Source organism: Trichomonas vaginalis, chromosome IV (assembly GCF_026262505.1).
Source record: "Trichomonas vaginalis G3 chromosome IV, whole genome shotgun sequence".
NCBI lineage: Eukaryota > Parabasalia > Trichomonadida > Trichomonadidae > Trichomonas > Trichomonas vaginalis.
In genome coordinates, this window is record NC_067206.1 from 22,318,966 (window position 1) to 22,335,256 (window position 16,291).

General features: G+C 31.8%; 9 protein-coding genes across 9 annotated transcripts, besides 3 other annotated features; 4 read left to right on the forward strand and 5 right to left on the reverse strand.

The window, feature by feature from the left end:
- The first annotated feature begins 217 nt into the window (after nt 1-217).
- Nucleotides 218-1,729: a mobile genetic element.
- Nucleotides 1,730-2,540: 811 nt separating this feature from the next.
- Nucleotides 2,541-2,566: a terminal%2Cinverted (terminal inverted repeat of Banshee-A3 transposon ID:TVAGG3_0146960).
- Nucleotides 2,541-2,577: a mobile genetic element.
- A 187-nt stretch (nt 2,578-2,764) lies between these two features.
- Nucleotides 2,765-3,199, reverse strand: TVAGG3_0146980 (cell redox homeostasis; the record flags this gene model as incomplete). Its single annotated transcript, XM_001324817.2, has 1 exon — nt 2,849-3,199. One exon carries the CDS (start codon nt 3,197-3,199, stop codon nt 2,849-2,851), a length of 351 nt encoding a protein of 116 aa, XP_001324852.1.
- Nucleotides 3,200-3,230: 31 nt separating this feature from the next.
- TVAGG3_0146970 (uncharacterized protein) lies at nt 3,231-4,740 on the reverse strand (the record flags this gene model as incomplete). The annotated part of the gene is made up of 1 exon (XM_001324818.2): nt 3,499-4,398. One exon carries the CDS (start codon nt 4,396-4,398, stop codon nt 3,499-3,501), a length of 900 nt encoding a protein of 299 aa, XP_001324853.1.
- A 121-nt stretch (nt 4,741-4,861) lies between these two features.
- Nucleotides 4,862-6,119, reverse strand: TVAGG3_0146990 (cyclin-dependent protein serine/threonine kinase protein; the record flags this gene model as incomplete). The annotated part of the gene is made up of 1 exon (XM_001324819.2): nt 5,035-6,075. One exon carries the CDS (start codon nt 6,073-6,075, stop codon nt 5,035-5,037), a length of 1,041 nt encoding a protein of 346 aa, XP_001324854.1.
- Nucleotides 6,120-6,303: 184 nt separating this feature from the next.
- Nucleotides 6,304-7,840, reverse strand: TVAGG3_0147000 (alanine aminotransferase family; the record flags this gene model as incomplete). Its single annotated transcript, XM_001324820.2, has 1 exon — nt 6,350-7,840. The coding sequence occupies one exon, from the start codon at nt 7,838-7,840 to the stop codon at nt 6,350-6,352; it is 1,491 nt and encodes a 496-aa protein (XP_001324855.1).
- A 705-nt stretch (nt 7,841-8,545) lies between these two features.
- Nucleotides 8,546-9,224, forward strand: TVAGG3_0147010 (structural constituent of ribosome; the record flags this gene model as incomplete). The annotated part of the gene is made up of 1 exon (XM_001324821.2): nt 8,558-9,187. One exon carries the CDS (start codon nt 8,558-8,560, stop codon nt 9,185-9,187), a length of 630 nt encoding a protein of 209 aa, XP_001324856.1.
- Nucleotides 9,225-9,435: 211 nt separating this feature from the next.
- Nucleotides 9,436-11,426, forward strand: TVAGG3_0147020 (Cullin homology domain family; the record flags this gene model as incomplete). Its single annotated transcript, XM_001324822.1, has 1 exon — nt 9,436-11,373. One exon carries the CDS (start codon nt 9,436-9,438, stop codon nt 11,371-11,373), a length of 1,938 nt encoding a protein of 645 aa, XP_001324857.1.
- Nucleotides 11,427-11,779: 353 nt separating this feature from the next.
- TVAGG3_0147030 (STKc CK1 domain-containing protein) lies at nt 11,780-13,217 on the forward strand (the record flags this gene model as incomplete). The annotated part of the gene is made up of 1 exon (XM_001324823.1): nt 11,780-12,832. The coding sequence occupies one exon, from the start codon at nt 11,780-11,782 to the stop codon at nt 12,830-12,832; it is 1,053 nt and encodes a 350-aa protein (XP_001324858.1).
- Nucleotides 13,218-13,475: 258 nt separating this feature from the next.
- On the forward strand, nt 13,476-15,004 carry TVAGG3_0147040 (glucosylceramidase protein; the record flags this gene model as incomplete). Its single annotated transcript, XM_001324824.2, has 1 exon — nt 13,495-14,931. The coding sequence occupies one exon, from the start codon at nt 13,495-13,497 to the stop codon at nt 14,929-14,931; it is 1,437 nt and encodes a 478-aa protein (XP_001324859.1).
- Nucleotides 15,005-15,421: 417 nt separating this feature from the next.
- Nucleotides 15,422-16,110, reverse strand: TVAGG3_0147050 (uncharacterized protein; the record flags this gene model as incomplete). The annotated part of the gene is made up of 1 exon (XM_001324825.2): nt 15,445-16,095. One exon carries the CDS (start codon nt 16,093-16,095, stop codon nt 15,445-15,447), a length of 651 nt encoding a protein of 216 aa, XP_001324860.1.
- Nucleotides 16,111-16,291: the final 181 nt, after the last annotated feature.

The window sequence follows — 16,291 nt, forward strand, 5'->3', positions numbered from 1 at the left end:
TTCTTGGATGAGTAGGCCTTGTAGTATCTATATAAAATGTTGTTGAAATCGAATTGTCAATGTAACAACTATCAACTGTTGTTTGTTCATTTGGATTAGCATTATAGTTAAATATCAAATATGAACCAAAAGGAGCAGTGTTGTTAATAAATGAACAACTTTTTACAGTAAGAGAATTATCTGAATGGCAAATAATTCCATTAAATGATTTTGTTAAGGCTCCGGTCCCCTCTCAATTTTAAAAGTTTTAATATCTCCACCAATATGAGTTTTTGATACTTTTATTTTAGTATATAATATCATTATGTAATACACTATAGTATTGTATATTTAAACTGAGTATTACTATTATAGTTCATCTTATCTGAGAATTCGGTATTTTGACAAATTTCAACTTTGACTGGTGAAACTATTTATAATCAAAAAAGCCCACGACATTTTATAGCATATTAGTGATACATTATATTGTTATTAGTAAACTTGATTTTCAATCTCTTCTAGATGAGTTATTTGTTTTTTTGAAAAAATCTGACAAATCACTTTTTGACAGAATCTAGATTTTTGATTTGTGAAAGTTTTAATAATATGATAAGGTTTATATATGCTATCATAATATAATAAAATCATATAATATTACATTATCACTATATATGTCGAATATTAAAAAATTGTATATTAACATTTTTTGTCATATCTTGATAATAAAGAAAAAACTCTCAGTTCCCCTTCGACAAATTGTTAGAATGCAACTAAAGTTTATTTTGATATAGTGAGTTTGCTTCTAAAAAAATATATGAAAGAAGAATTAGATTTGCAAGACCCCTATAAAAAACCATTTTTGCGTCGAGAATAACTTCATGCACGATTAATTGATATGATAATAAAAATCATATATGATAATTACTTAATATAGGCAACAATATTGTATTAATCACTTTTTGTCAAAACGGTTTTTCGATAATTGAGTATTCAATTTTCCAAAAATCCATTCAATAATTTGATTTATAATTCAACGTATAAGAAAAAACTCTCAGTTCCCCTTCGACAATTTGTAAAGAAAATTATATAGTTTCTGTCGACACTATTTGTATATTCTACCTTCTTCGGTATTTCGAAGAATTAGGTTTGCAAATTTGATATTTTTGATGTATTTTTTCAAATTGAGAGTATTTTTGACGATAGAAGTAGGTGTTTTTTGAATTACAATTTTATATTGATGTGCATGATAAAAATTTGAACTTATATTATGGTGACATAGTATAAGTCATAATGTATTAATATACAAAAGATACTATCAAAAAATTCCTTTCCATTATGTATAAACAAATCGATTTTTTAAATTAAATTTAAACCTTAAACTCAATATATTAAAAAGTAACATTATTTTAATTAGAAGTACAAAAATCCATAGTCATAGAATTATCAAATGATTGAAAATTGTTATAATTGGGCGCATTATACTCATTTATGAATTTACTATACTATATACTTTGCAAATTTAAAAATCCAAATTTTCAATTTTTAAAATATCATTATTTATCATATATCAAATAGTAAAGTTAGTATATATCATGTTTAAAACGATAATATAGTCAAATTCGAAAATTTTAAAAATAGATAATATTTAATTTTTATAAAATATTGGTATATGTGCAATATATTGGTATATTTTTACTCCTTATTAGATACTCGTCCTAACTATATGCAGCAATCATGCAGGACTGGAGCCTTAAGGTATTATTTATAATATTACATGAATCAATCAAAGAGTTATAGTAAATACTTAGAATAAATTGATTTGTTGCTAAATTATTAACAACAGTTGTATAGTTATATTTTGTTGTGTAAAAAACATTAGGACTTTTAATCCAACCAGCAGGTCCCCAAGATGCTTTGCATGATGAGAAATTTGTTGATGAAACTACGATATTACCATCTTCTGCTTCAACAGAACAAAAACGATTTTATTTATGATCAAATTTTATATATTTTTGGATCAAATCCATTTTAATAGAATTTATATACTATTCATCTATTAGTAAACACTACCGTATATTATTTTTTAAGCTATCTTATTTTTTGAACTTTTATTCAAATCTTTGGTCGCAAGAAGAATTGCATGATAAATAAAAACATTTAATCAAAGTCAATTTTATTTTTCATATTCAAATGGACTGAGTGTTAACATTTAACATTTTTTGCTAATTGTCGTCAAAAATTAGGCGTAAAGCAAAAATTGATATTTCATATGGTTTTATGATAGATAAGCATTATATTTCCACTCATTATATTCGTAAATTTTGAGGTTTATCCTTCGCTTTTAAGATCATTGAATTTGATTTTTATATAAAATAGTTATATATTAGAAAATAATATGAGTTTATGTGATATTATTTTTCAGAAGATTTCATTCTATATGCCTATGAAAAGTACTCTCAAAACTAACTTTTTCCTAATTATAATTAAATCTAGAATATTGTATTATGCTTAGTATTATTTCATTTTTCTCATTCAATTTAGAATTTACAAATGTCAAAAAATTGAGAGCCGTCACTTTTGATGAATTTCTGTTTATTACACTATAGATATGTAGCTGCACAATACCTTGTTATTTATTGATAAAAAATTCAATTTACCATTTGATTTTCGAAAGGTGGGTCTGAGACGGACCAATGTCTGATATCATGTTATAAATTTCTTATGAAAATTGAAATCATCACCTGATAAAATGATTTCATTGAGGAAATATATATGGATAATTAGGTTAAGAAGCATGTATAATAATTAGTTTAACGCAATAATTATAAATTAGAAGAATTTCAAGTTGTAAATCACTCTATAAGAAAAATTAATTTCCATACTGCTGAATCTTTGTCTTAATTTGGGATAAATCAAATCCAGTAATAGCGGCAAGTTCCTGAATTTGGTTTCCTTGACCAGCTTTCAAGAATTTTGTGTGAGGAATTGAAAATATTCCGTAATGTTGAACTAATTCCACAGATTCATCAGCATTGATCTGAAGGAAGGTAACCTTTGGATATTCAATAGCAATTGAAGGTAATGCTTCGGCATATCTCTTGCAAGGAGGGCACCAATGAGCTCCAAAAACGGTTACAACAAGTCCATTTGCTCCGCCAACAACATTACTAAGCTCGTCGAATGTTCCATTGAATAAGGAAAGATTTACAGGATGTTCCATTTGAAAAGATTTTTTGAGAAGGAGACTATTTTAGAGATTTTACGCATAATTGCAAATAAATAATTTGATAAATAAAAAGAGGGAAGCATGAGCACGTTGGTTGCCAATTTAATGTTGATTCATCTCTTATTTTTCAAAGAAATATCTTCAATAAAACGAAAATTTACAAGTTACATATCCCATATCTTTGGGGTTGAGTGCAATGGAGCTGTTGGCAATTGAAAAAAACGAAGGATCCTGTTACATAATTTGTATTTTTATAATAAACTATGAAGATAAACATAAAACAATTATATCAATCACTGGCCGGCAGCAATATCATCAAGATGCATTTCTAGATTACGCAAAATTATAGACATTTGATGCATTCGCTCTTGCAGAGATTTGCCTTCTCCATCGGTGCTAAATGATCCAGATAAACTATTTGTAGATTGCCTAGGTGAGATGCTTGTTGATTTAACTTCTGTAGACTCTGATGAAGAATCTTTAGAACTTGGTCTCCTTGCTTTAGAAATCTTTCTTTCTGGCTCAGGATCATTGGCTATCTGTCTTGATTTTTCGCGTCTAACAGGCTTGGCTGGCTCATTGACCTCATTCGATATTCTTGGTGATAAGTCCATTAGATTTACATCATTTAATTCTGATGATGAAGATTTAGAGCTTCTTCTTCTATTTTTAATCCTTTTAGCATCATGAGTAGGTTCTTTTTCAAGAACTATCTGCTTGGACTTTTCGCGGCGAGCAACCTTTTGAGCTTCAGGTACTAATTCAACTCTCTTTTTCAATATTGGTTCTGGCTGCTTAACTTGTTCAATATTTTGATTTAATTCATGTGAAATAATAGGAGTTGGTGGGTTTTGTATTGCAGCACGTCTATCTGGTAGTAATTCATTTGGTTTTAAGTTGTGCTTCATTATATATCTATCAATTCTTTCAAGAGTTTCAACGACACATTGGCGGATTGCAAATATATCATCATCACTATCAAGATCTGGTTGAACTTTCGGTGTATTCAACTCTTCATCAAGAAGGTTCTTTTCTTGAGAAGATGTATTTGATTTTTTGTTAGATTTAGGTGTTTCTAAGTCTGAAAGGCGAAGAGGATTAATAGGAGTACCTGCTACTACTCCATTCTTTTGTGTCATCGGTGTGAATTGGTTAGCTGAAGCAAGGACTGGCTGTTTTTTACCTGATTTCATAATGACATACGTTTATTAATTCGAAAAAAAGTATCGAAAACTTTACGCAGAAGCGTTGTAAAATTAAAAATTACATGTCTAAGAAAGAATAAATAGATTAACAACATATCTTACTTAAAAATATTCCACAATCAAGTTTTTCTCCAGATTTTCATTTTTCAATTTCAATTAATTTTCTTTCTCAAGCTGCTACTATATGAAAATATTAGAGCATCAGGGGTAAATATAGAATGCTCTATCACCGACTTAATATATGAATTATTATTATAGAATTGCATATTTAACAACGCATTTTATATTTATTGCCATAAATGAATCACTTTATTAATAAGTATGTTTGAGTATTCATATTCAGCTTGTGTATGTATCCAGATAATGCAGGTATTATATGGAGTATCATTTGTTTAAATGCTATTGGTATCCAATAATCAAAAAAAGCTATAAAGTAACAGTTGTTAAACAGATGGTGAAATTTTTACTAAATTTAGTAAAAATCAAAACAATTGATAAAGATGTTACAGGTACTCGACCTGTAATAGATGCTGCCAGTTAAATCTTGAACACAAAGTTCTAAAAATAGGCAGCATCTTAAAAAATTTGCAAAAAAATAAGCCACGAAGGCATAATGACACGAAGTCAATTACAGACCAATAGTATTGGAGCAGGACGATGCACGTAAGGTGGTGTAATACATCTCTGCTCAACAACTTTGATCTCTGGATGAGGAATCTTAGGAATTGCTTCTTCATCGAATGAGAAGAAGTCATATTGTAATAATTGTGATGCTGATGGTCTTTTCTCAGGGTTAAGACTCAGCATTTCAAGTAAAATTGGAATAGCTTCTTGCATTTCCAATGGAATCAACTTTTCAAGAAACTGCTCGAGTGTTCTTGTATGAGAAGAAAGCATTGAAGTTATATTCCAATTCGGAAGTTGACAATAAAAATTAAATAATTTTATATCTTCATTCGAATTTGTTTCAGAATTGTTTGGCGTACCAGTCAGCTGAAATATCTTATCAATTTGTCCAATTTCGCTTCCAGCAGCAGGGAATGGTAAACCAGTAAGTAATTCATAAAAAATTACTCCAGCTGACCAAATATCAACCGAAAATGTATAATCTTTTGATCCAAGTATTAGTTCTGGGGCTCTATATGCTAAAGCACAGACTTTTGATGTTAATCTTTGATTTAAAATTTGTTTTGATAGTCCTAAATCAGCAATTTTGAGTTGCGAACCTCCTTTTAGTAATATGTTAGCTGGTTTAATGTCACGATGAGCGAAACCATTTGAGTGAAGGGTATTTAATCCTTGGAGTAACTGTTTCATCAGAGATTTGATTTGAATGAATGATAACCTGTATCTAGATGATAGTTGCTTTTGAAGATCTGTATCACAACACTCCATTGATATAAAAGTAGAATCATTTGATCGAATAGTTTCAAAATACTGAATTATATGAGAGTCTTTGATACTTTGCAATACTTTTAGTTCTCTAAAGAAGCTTACAGGCATTGATTGCTTATGATCAAATATTTTAACTGTTTTTAATGCAACTATTTTGTTATTTAATAGATCTAATGCTTTATACACACTTCCATATGCGCCTTGTCCAATATTTTCAATGATTCTGAACCGATTCTTAATGAGTGAGCATCCTGGACTATCAGAACTCATTCATAAAAATGGTGTGTCAGAAGAAATTTTAATTCAAACGAAACGATAATTGACACTTTTATGGCCGCTTGAGCTTCTTTTATCCGTCCGATTTGATGAAATCACAGACCATTTTTTATATTATCGATATGTACACGAATAGTACATTTATATAACAATGCAAATGCAAGCTTTCAAACAAAATTAATGTTAATAATCGATATTTTGCAAATTAAAAAGAATAGATTGTTAAATATTATATAGATATCAATTTATTTAAATCAAAAAACAAAATTTAATCATATTTCTTCATGAAATTATTCTGGAATTCAGTGATTCTTTCGAGGGCTTCATCGAACATCTTTCCTTCAGCAAGGAATGTTGATCTGAAGTGTGAAGTTCCTGGAACCTGTCCGAAACCAGATCCTGGGTTCATTTGGACACCAGTTTCTTCAAGTAACTTGAGACACCAGAAGAAATCAGGTGGCTGAACTTTGCGGCCAATTCTGCAGCTCTTTGCTGCTTCCAAAGCCTTGAGAGGTAACTTAAGAGATGGGAATAAGTACCATCCACCGTCAGCCTTCTTTGTAGAGATGCCTGGTAACTTGTTCAAGCACTCATAGAGTTTCTCTGACTTAACTTTGAGGTTCTCGATGTAATTGGCCTTCTGTTGGTCCCAAATTGATTTGCATTCATCAGATTCTGGTGGATGAGCCATTGTATCAAGGATAACTTGGCCAACAGCGTTTGGACAAAGTGAATATGTTGACATCTTAGAGATCTGCTCCTTGACATCGATTGGGAAATGATATAATTCCATGTATCCGCCTCTGTGGCCACATTCACCCATGAATCCCTTGGAAATTGAGTGAAGGGAGATTAATTGGACACCAGACTTAACTTGTGAAACCATCTTCTTGAAGGATATGAATGGTTTGGCTGGATTGTAAACACAGTCTTGGTAAACTTCATCAGCGATGATACAGATCTTGTTTTGATCGCAGAACTCGATGATTGTACGCATATCTTGAGCAGAAAGTACACGACCTGTTGGATTGCAAGGATTTACAATAACCATTGCACGGATATCGATTCCTTGCTTTGTAGCTTCAGTAAATGATTGCTGGAGATCGAATAAATCGATGGACCAATCGTCAGATTCTTTAAGATAGAAAGGAACAACTTTTCCGTGCCTTAAAATGGTTTCACTTGCGTAGATTGGGTATGTTGGGAATGGCATCATGATACCAACATTATCGTTATTGATAAGTAATGTCAAAAGGAAGACAATTGCATCAATTACGCCAGAAGATAAGAAAATATCATCTGGTTTTGTTGGATATCCATCTCTCTTATTGATAAATTCTGCGACATGTTGTCTAACAATGTCTATACCAGCGGATTTTGTGTAACCGCCAAATTCCAATGTCATTGAGTTAAGGATAACGTTTACGCGATCTTTAACTTCAGCAGGAATTTGTGGTAAGTCGAGTAATGATCTATCTTCAATGCAAGCAACAACTTGTCTTGTAAATGAGAGTGGTGTCTTACCAACAGAGAAAGGATTACCAATACTGCACTGAATGAGATCCTTGAATGGCATTTTTTCGCCTGATTTAATGCGTTTCATGAATTGATCAGCGATTGTGTTGAGATGTCCACGAACACCATATTGAGATTGAATCAATTGTTGATTAATTGAGTTGATGTTAATGGGACGGCGACTGCCATATGATGGGTTTTGAAGTGCAAAGTTCTTTGCAAGTGAGCTAGCGTTGCTAAGCATAAAAATACTAAAAAATCTATTTCGACCTAAGAGTTCTCAATTTATAAATTTAACTCCATTGAAAATTAAAATCTCACACAATTTTAAATTGTGTAACCGATAGGTCATACCTCAAAATTCATAATCTTTTTCCACATATAGTAATAAATTTTTAGAATAAGATTATGAGTTTTCAGAAGAATTGCTAAGGTCATCAAATAAAGTGAATAAGTAGCATACACATTATGTATAGATTGCAATTTGTCTGATTTGGATAAAATTAATCGTAGATTTCAAAACAATCATCACGAAAAAAGGGTAATCGTTCATGAGATCACCCAAATATAGTGTCCGGTAACATCCCAAAAGGTTAGGTTTATCATTGTTTTTAATGAATTACGCTAAAAAGCTCGATTCTTTTTCATTTTTTTCAGGAATAAAAATTTTTATCAAATATAAAGATTCTACAGCTTACTAATGAGGCTAAATCACACTAAAACACTAATAATTCTACGCTAGATAGCAACTTTTATATTTTATAAAAAAATTAAGAAATCAGTGAGTAATATTGGAGTTAACGACCCGGTAAATGATCGATGATTAATTTGCAATATGAAAAATATTGTCATAGGCTTCATTATCCCCAAAAGAGGATATTGACCAAAAAAAAGCCTATAACAAATTTTTGACAGGACTATCGTTTTTGTAAACTATTGAATCGTATAGCCTTTTCAGCTAATGGGTCGTCGTCCAGCTCGCTGCTACCGTTACATCGGAAACAAGCCATATCCAAAGTCCCGCTTCTGCCGTGGTGTCCCAGATCCACGTATCATCCGTTACGAAACAGGCACAAAGACAGCTCATGCCAAGGATCTTCCAATCTGCTGCCGCCTTATCCTCCTCGAGCACGAATGCGTTTCCTCTGAAGCCCTCGAAGCCTCCCGTGTCAGCTCCAACAGATACATGATGAAGACAATGGGCAAGGATGGCTACCACATCAAGATCAACCTCCACCCATTCCACGTCCTTCGTATCAACAAGATGCTTTCCACAGCTGGTGCCGATAGACTTCAGACAGGTATGAGACACGCTTTCGGTAAGCCAGAAGGCCTCGTTGCTCGTGCTAACTACAACTCCCAGATCATGACAATCCGTACAACATCTGCTGGTCTCAAGCACGCTCTCGAAGCCCTCCGCCGTGCTTCCTTCAAGTTCCCAGGCCACACACGTGTAGTTATCTCCAACAAGGTCGGTTTCACACCATACACATTCGAGCAATTCAAGGAGCTCCAGGCTAATGGCCAGATTGTCGACTGTGGCAACCACGTCAAGCGCGTCTACCGCCGTGGCCCAATCCCACGTAACTAAATCATAAAGTAAATCTAATATTTACAACTGATTACAATTATATCTTCTTTTAATGTATATCTTTTTCCGTAATTTTACATCCTTTCCTTTCATTACGGATTTCATATTTCAAAAACAGAGACACAACGCTTTAATTTTTCGATCAAATAATAGTATATGCATAGAGATAATATTCGATAGTATCAATGTCCACAAGGGCACAAATTCCTTTCAAATTGTTTTTAGAAAAGTGACAATTTTTTTTAAGAATGGATATTTTACAGCAGAAACAGAATGATTTACTTTATAATATACTCGATTGCATTTCCCAACAAAAAAGACCACCATGTTCATTCTCTGCTGCATATACTTTAGTGTTTAACTTCTCAAGATCAATTAATTTTCTAAATTTCATTACCATTGTATCTGAAGCTGTTAAAAATAATATATCTAGCATTATTTCATCAGTTATGTCAATGAACATTCGTGATTTTGAAAGATATTTGTTAATTTTTCAAAAATATAATTTTTATTACAGAAATGTAACAGCAATCTTAGGAATTTCAGAAGAATATTCAACAGTAAAGGAGTATTCAGTCCATGATATTCTCAAAACAACATTTATCAAACTAATGAAAGAGAATATTTCGATTCAAAGTTTTGTCAAAGTTTTGGATGAAGAAATCGAATTGTTTCGAGAAGAAAGAGACTATAAGCAGTATAAACAGTTAGATAAAATTAAACAGCCAGCAGTTCTCATTGACCTTGTCTATGCAAATGATTTCGATGACTTGATAATCGAATTGCAAAAATGTTGGGAAATTTTTTCGGAAAAATTTATTTCGATTTCGAATGAAGAGTTTATTAAAGATCTTTACTTCATATTGGAAAGGGAGAAATGGATGCTCCAGTACTTGTTTTCAATGAGATATCATAACATAATTATGAGAAAAATTTATGAAATAATTATTCATTCCGAAAATTTCGAAAACAGCTTGAAAGTCATGTCACAATCACTTAATAATAGGGATACTGATGTTTTTGATACAATTTACAATTCAATTAATATAATTCCTGTTTCAAACGACGCAATTGGAATGTTTAATGAAGCAGTTTCGGTTTCTTTCGAAAAGGAGAACTCAGAATTGAATGAAATGATAAAAACACTTGAATTTTATTCAAAATTATTTGATAATCTTAATCCGAAAAACGAAATCGTATATAATACTTTTATGAATGTATCGACTAATTATGTTAATAGAGATTCTTACGCTGTTTTGAATCAAGTTTCCAAACTATTGAACCAAAAAGTTACGAAAAATGAACCTTTTGATGAATTAAATGGAATTCTTTATAGAATGAGATGCAAGAGTGAGCTCGAATTATATCATTCAAGAATTGTTACAAAGAGATTATTGCCGCCTTCACTGCAAACAATTGAAAGAGAAAGTAACGTCATCAAGAAATTGCATCAAATTTCTCCTTTATTTCAATTTAGAGATTTGCAAATTATTTTGAGAGAAAGCAGAGCTTCACTTGAATTAAATGCAATGCTTGACATATCTCCTTCTCTGTTCATTCCATCTGCTGTTTGGCCGTACAAACCTCCATATTATTTGCCTGTTCATTTATCGGTTTTTGTTGATCAAATTCGGGCGAAATATCTTCAAATGTTTCCAAGAAAACAACTTGAATTTCCAATAATTTCATGGCTTGTTACTCTAAAAGACACAGTGAGAAACTCAACAATTATTGGAAATGGAATTCACGCAGAAGCTTTGATCGAAGTATCAGAAAAGAAAAAAGTTACAAAACAATCATTGCAGCCTCATATTCCTGACAATGTCTTAGTTGTTGCTCTTGAAGGATTGAGTACTAACAAAGCTCCAATCCTTGTGAAAGATGAAGAAGACAACTATACAATTGGAATTCAAAAATTACCAGGAACAATTCGCTTACAAAACTTTTCGTTTGTTGCAAATAAACAAGCAACAGATGTTCCAAAGCATGATACAATTAACTGTAAAATTACAAGAATATTGAAGGATAAAAGAGCAATGTCTATTCCAGCGTTAACAACCCAAGTGATTAACGAATTGAGTTCATTTTTCATTCCGACAGAAAGCGAAGTTAATCATTCACTTCAAACGCTTGTTGAACGAGATTTTGTCAAAATTAAAGATAATATTGCTTATTATCTTCCTTAATTACAAATATTTTGTATTAGTAAACAATATTAGCATGATCAACTACATTTGCATTAAGATCCTTATTTCGATTCCCATATTTCTTTCAATGAAAAATCACATTTATTTTTTTTTACAAAATTTCCTCATTTTGCTTTTGGTTTACATTTATTCAGAAAAAACAATAAGCAAACGCTTGATTCGATAAAAAACCGTTTATGGTTTTCAAAATATTTTCAAAAGTTGAGCCAATTGAATAGTTTACAGTTTCAAAAATATTAAATCAATTTAAATATGAAATTATATCTGCACTATACATATCTGTCTTGATTTTGTACTCTTTCTTGATTCTTTCAATCATGATATTTTTGACAAACTTTACAAAACTGAGAAATGTAAATTGCTCAAATTTTATTTATTACAAAATATGAAGCAGGGATTTAGTTCAAAAGGTTTGGTAGGAACCACTTTTAACAATAGATATCTAGCACGAAAACATCTCGGAGGCGGAAGTTTCGGTGATGTTTATGAAGCTGAAGATATCGAAACACAGACAATCGTTGCTCTGAAGTTCGAAACCGGAAATGCAACAAATCCACAATTACCCAACGAATATAAATGCTATCAAGCTTTACAAGGCAGCCCAAACATTCCAAGAGTATATGGATTATTTGATTACAAGAAATCTCAATTCCTCGTTATGGAGAGGATGGGACAATCATTAGAATCTGTTTTCAAGCGAAATGGTAAAAAATTTTCATTGAAAACCGTTATTATGATCGGTGATCAGCTTTTTCGATGCATCGAATATATCCATCGATCAGGAATTCTACACAGAGATATCAAACCTCACAATTTTTTAATTGGTCTCGGTAAAAACAAAAATCAAATTTATGCCATTGATTTTGGAGTCTCTACACGATATATTGATCCAAAAACAAAAGAACATGCTATATATTCGCCAAACAATGGATTAATTGGCACTGTTCATTACGTTTCAGTGAATACTCACCTTGGTGAAACTCAATCTCGTAGAGATGATTTAGAAAGCATTGCATATGTACTTATTCGCTTCTTAAGAGGAAGTTTACCATGGCAAAATATGAAAATTAAGGATCCAAATGAAAGAAGTGAAAAAATTTCACAAATGAAGATGCAAACTACAGCAGAACAACTCTGCTGGGGCATTCCTATAGAGTTTAAACAGATATACGAGTATATTAGAAGGCTACGTTATGATGAAACTCCGAGATATTCATTTATCCGAGCAACTCTTCAAAATTTATTCAATAAACAAGGCTTTATTAATGATGGAGTGTATGACTGGGATAATGAAGCAGCAATTCACCGTCCTTTGCCTTCTAATTTCTTATTGCGCTCAGCGAGCGCATTTATCAAAACAAACGAGCGAAAAATTAAAGCCAGAGAAGAAAAAGTCAGGTATCCTCGTGGTAGGAAGATTTTTTATAATGAAAATTAATTTATGTTTTATTTTGTTTGAATTATTATGTGTTATTTAAAATTTGTAATGAATGCATTGATGCTTATGATATTTTTATAGACTTTTGACTTTTAGTTGATCAGGAAGAGGAAAGTGAAATCAAATCTTCATATATTGAATGTGATTTCTCATATTTCAGAGATTTCACATCACTCCCCATAAATATAATAATTTTATTATACTTCATCAAATTAAAAGTAAAGGTAAATAGTTAATTTGAGATTAACCGCATTATTACATATTGTGACCCAAAACAGAAGATTCCATCAAATCAAATCCATGGCATACACAACTCACTCATAGCATACTCTTTCATGATTAAATATTATTTTTATCTTTTTTATTCTTTGCTATTTAACTTTCACTTTATCGTTTTTATTAACCTCTTGTAGCATTACTATGCAGTGGAAATACTAACAATGTTCAAAATTAACCCTGATATTCTCTTCACAAAACATGCTTTACAAGAATACGTCGGTTATCCGATGTATTCTCAATATTATGATTAGAACAAGAAAGAGTACCTATCTACAGTAATAGCCATAATTTTGTTCCGTTTTTTTCACAGATCTGATCCAAAGAAAAAAACGATGGATTTGGCAGTTAAAATTTCAAACATTCAATTTTTTTTTCTCATTTGAATGCTTACCTCCCTTTGTATGTCAAATCTAGGTCCTCATAGAGAAGGATTTCGTGGATTACCAAATGCAGATGATGTGTATGCATATACAACAACAGGCGATCAAAGCAAACTTTTCGAACCATCTGTAATTTCATTTAATAAGGTTTCTGGCAATAATCCAACTGTTGTCATCAATCCAGACTCAAAGTTCCAAACAATCGATGGATTTGGAGCTGCTATTACAGGTTCTACAGCATATAACTTAAATCAAATGACTCAAGAAGCAAGAGACAAGTTCCTTAAAGATACATTCGATCCAGACACAGGTATGGGTTATTCTTTCATTCGTATTTCTATCGGCTGCTCAGACTTTTCTCTCAAAGATTTCACAGATTGTGATAAAGAAGGAATTGACAATTTCGCACTTGATTCCGAAGATACAGACCTTATCATCCCAATTATACAGCAAATTCTCAAGATTAACCCTTCTGTTAAAATCATTGCAACTCCATGGACTCCTCCTATTTGGATGAAGGTTTCAGACTTGTTTACCCTTAGAAGACATAATTCCTTCATTTCTGGCTACCTTGATCCAAGACTTTACCAAGAATATGCTACTTATTTTGTCAAATACGTCCAAGCAATGGCCAAATACAATTTACACATCTACGCCATCACAGTACAAAATGAGCCACTTAATAAAGGCAACTCCGCTTCTTGTTTCATGGGCTACAAGCAACAAAGAGATTTTATTAAGACAGCTCTTGGTCCACAGTTCGCTGCAAACAACATTTCGACAAAGATTATTATTTACGACCACAATTATAACTACGATAACATTATTACTCAACAACATTATCCAGTTCACATTTACGATGACGCCGAGGCTAATAAATACATTGATGGTGCTGCTTATCATGCTTATGGTGGTTCCAACACAGAAATGGACTATGTTACTAGCAAATATCCAAATAAGAATTTATATTTCACAGAAATGTCAATTGGCGAATGGAATTACGATTTCCAGGGTGACTTGATGTGGAATACACGTGAGATCGGTATCGGAACCCTTAACAAAGGCAGCAAATGTGCAATTATGTGGAATTTGCTTCTTGATACAAACCATGGACCATATCGTCCAAAGGGATGCTCCAATTGCTATGGAGCAGTTGATGTTAAAGTTCCTGGCTACTCAGAACTCATTTACAGGTCTCATTACTATGATATGGCACATCTTTCCAAAGTTATTAAGCCAGACTCAATCAGACTTGGAACAACTGTCTCAGGAAGCTCAAATGTCTATGCAACATCAGCTATTAACACAAATGGATACATTGGCGCTGTTTTACTTAATGATCAGGACCAAGACGTCACAGTTTCAGTCCAATGTGGCTCCCATGCATTTGATGTCCCAATGCCAAAGAGATCTGTTGTTTCCGTCATTTGGAAACAATAAATGAAAAAATTAATTTCACATTTTAATAAATAGTTTAAAACATATATTGAATTTCATCATATTTCTTCTGAACATAATTCTCCAACACAGTATATTAAGGTTTGAAAGATTATATTCAATCAGAATTTTGTTTTTCCCATTTTTTGGATCTGTAACTTTGTGTAATGAATTATTACAATAATTTCAATATATTACCAGAAGATAGATAGTAATTTTGTCTTATCCAAAATTATAATCCCTATTAGTCATGAATTCAATGGAAATTATTCTGTTTAAAGCTTACATGAGGTTAAAGTATCTTCCGATTTCTGACCATGCATCAAATATCTCATCATTCAAGTTTAATTGTACGATTTATTATGAAATCAATAAGTTCAATAAAAGCACAGGCAAAACAAAATAAAAGTAATCAATCATATTAATCGAAATGTTTCTAAATTTGGAAATATTAATCCGATATTTTAAAAATCAATATTAATGAAGATAACATATTTTATTCATACAAAAACGCTATTATTTGTAGTTAACAGATCTTCCAACTTTGTTAAATCTCATTTTTGACTTCTTTGGCTTTGGAACAGCTTGTAATGCCTCTTTAAGGCTCTGAAGTTCAAAGAATGCAGTCTCGTAAAGACTTTTATAGTCTAGATTTTGACTTTTTATAACTTGATTTTTGTCAATTTGCGCTCTAAGTGATTCTATCTCTGTATCTTTCATTTCTATTTCACGATCTCTAGCATCGTTAAGTCTTTGAAGTTCTAGAACTCGATCTCGTAAATGAATTAAATTTGGCGAAGTTGCGTTTAAAGATAATTCTAAATCACTTGTATCAAGAGATTTGAGTGTGCTTCCTAATTCAATATCGTTTGTTGAATTAAAAATTGGCCTTGTTTCTATTGGAGGAGGTGGATTTTCAACGGGAGAATCATCAGAATCAGAGAGTTCGAAGGGAATTCCTGCAATAGTTGTTGTCTTCTTTGTGCTTGCAGATACAGATTGATTGATTGTTGAACGTGATGCAGTACTATCTCGAGGTCCATTAGCTGAAGGTAATCGGATTGACTCAAAAACAACCGAATCACGACCTTCGAGATCTTGTACAAGGTTATCGAATGTTTGCGGAGTTGGAGCTCGAACAAACTGATCGTTTTCCTCGTACCACATATAAAATTCCTAAAAAATTGCTAACGATTAAATTTGTCACTTTTAATAAAATTAATTTGAATGACATCTCATTATTTAGCCTTTAAATTCGATATTAGAGACACATAGAGTTGATATTTACATGGCACAATGGTGAAAAATATATGGCGCTACTCAGTACATGTAGCTCTAGTGTGGAACTCCAATAAAAGAATAT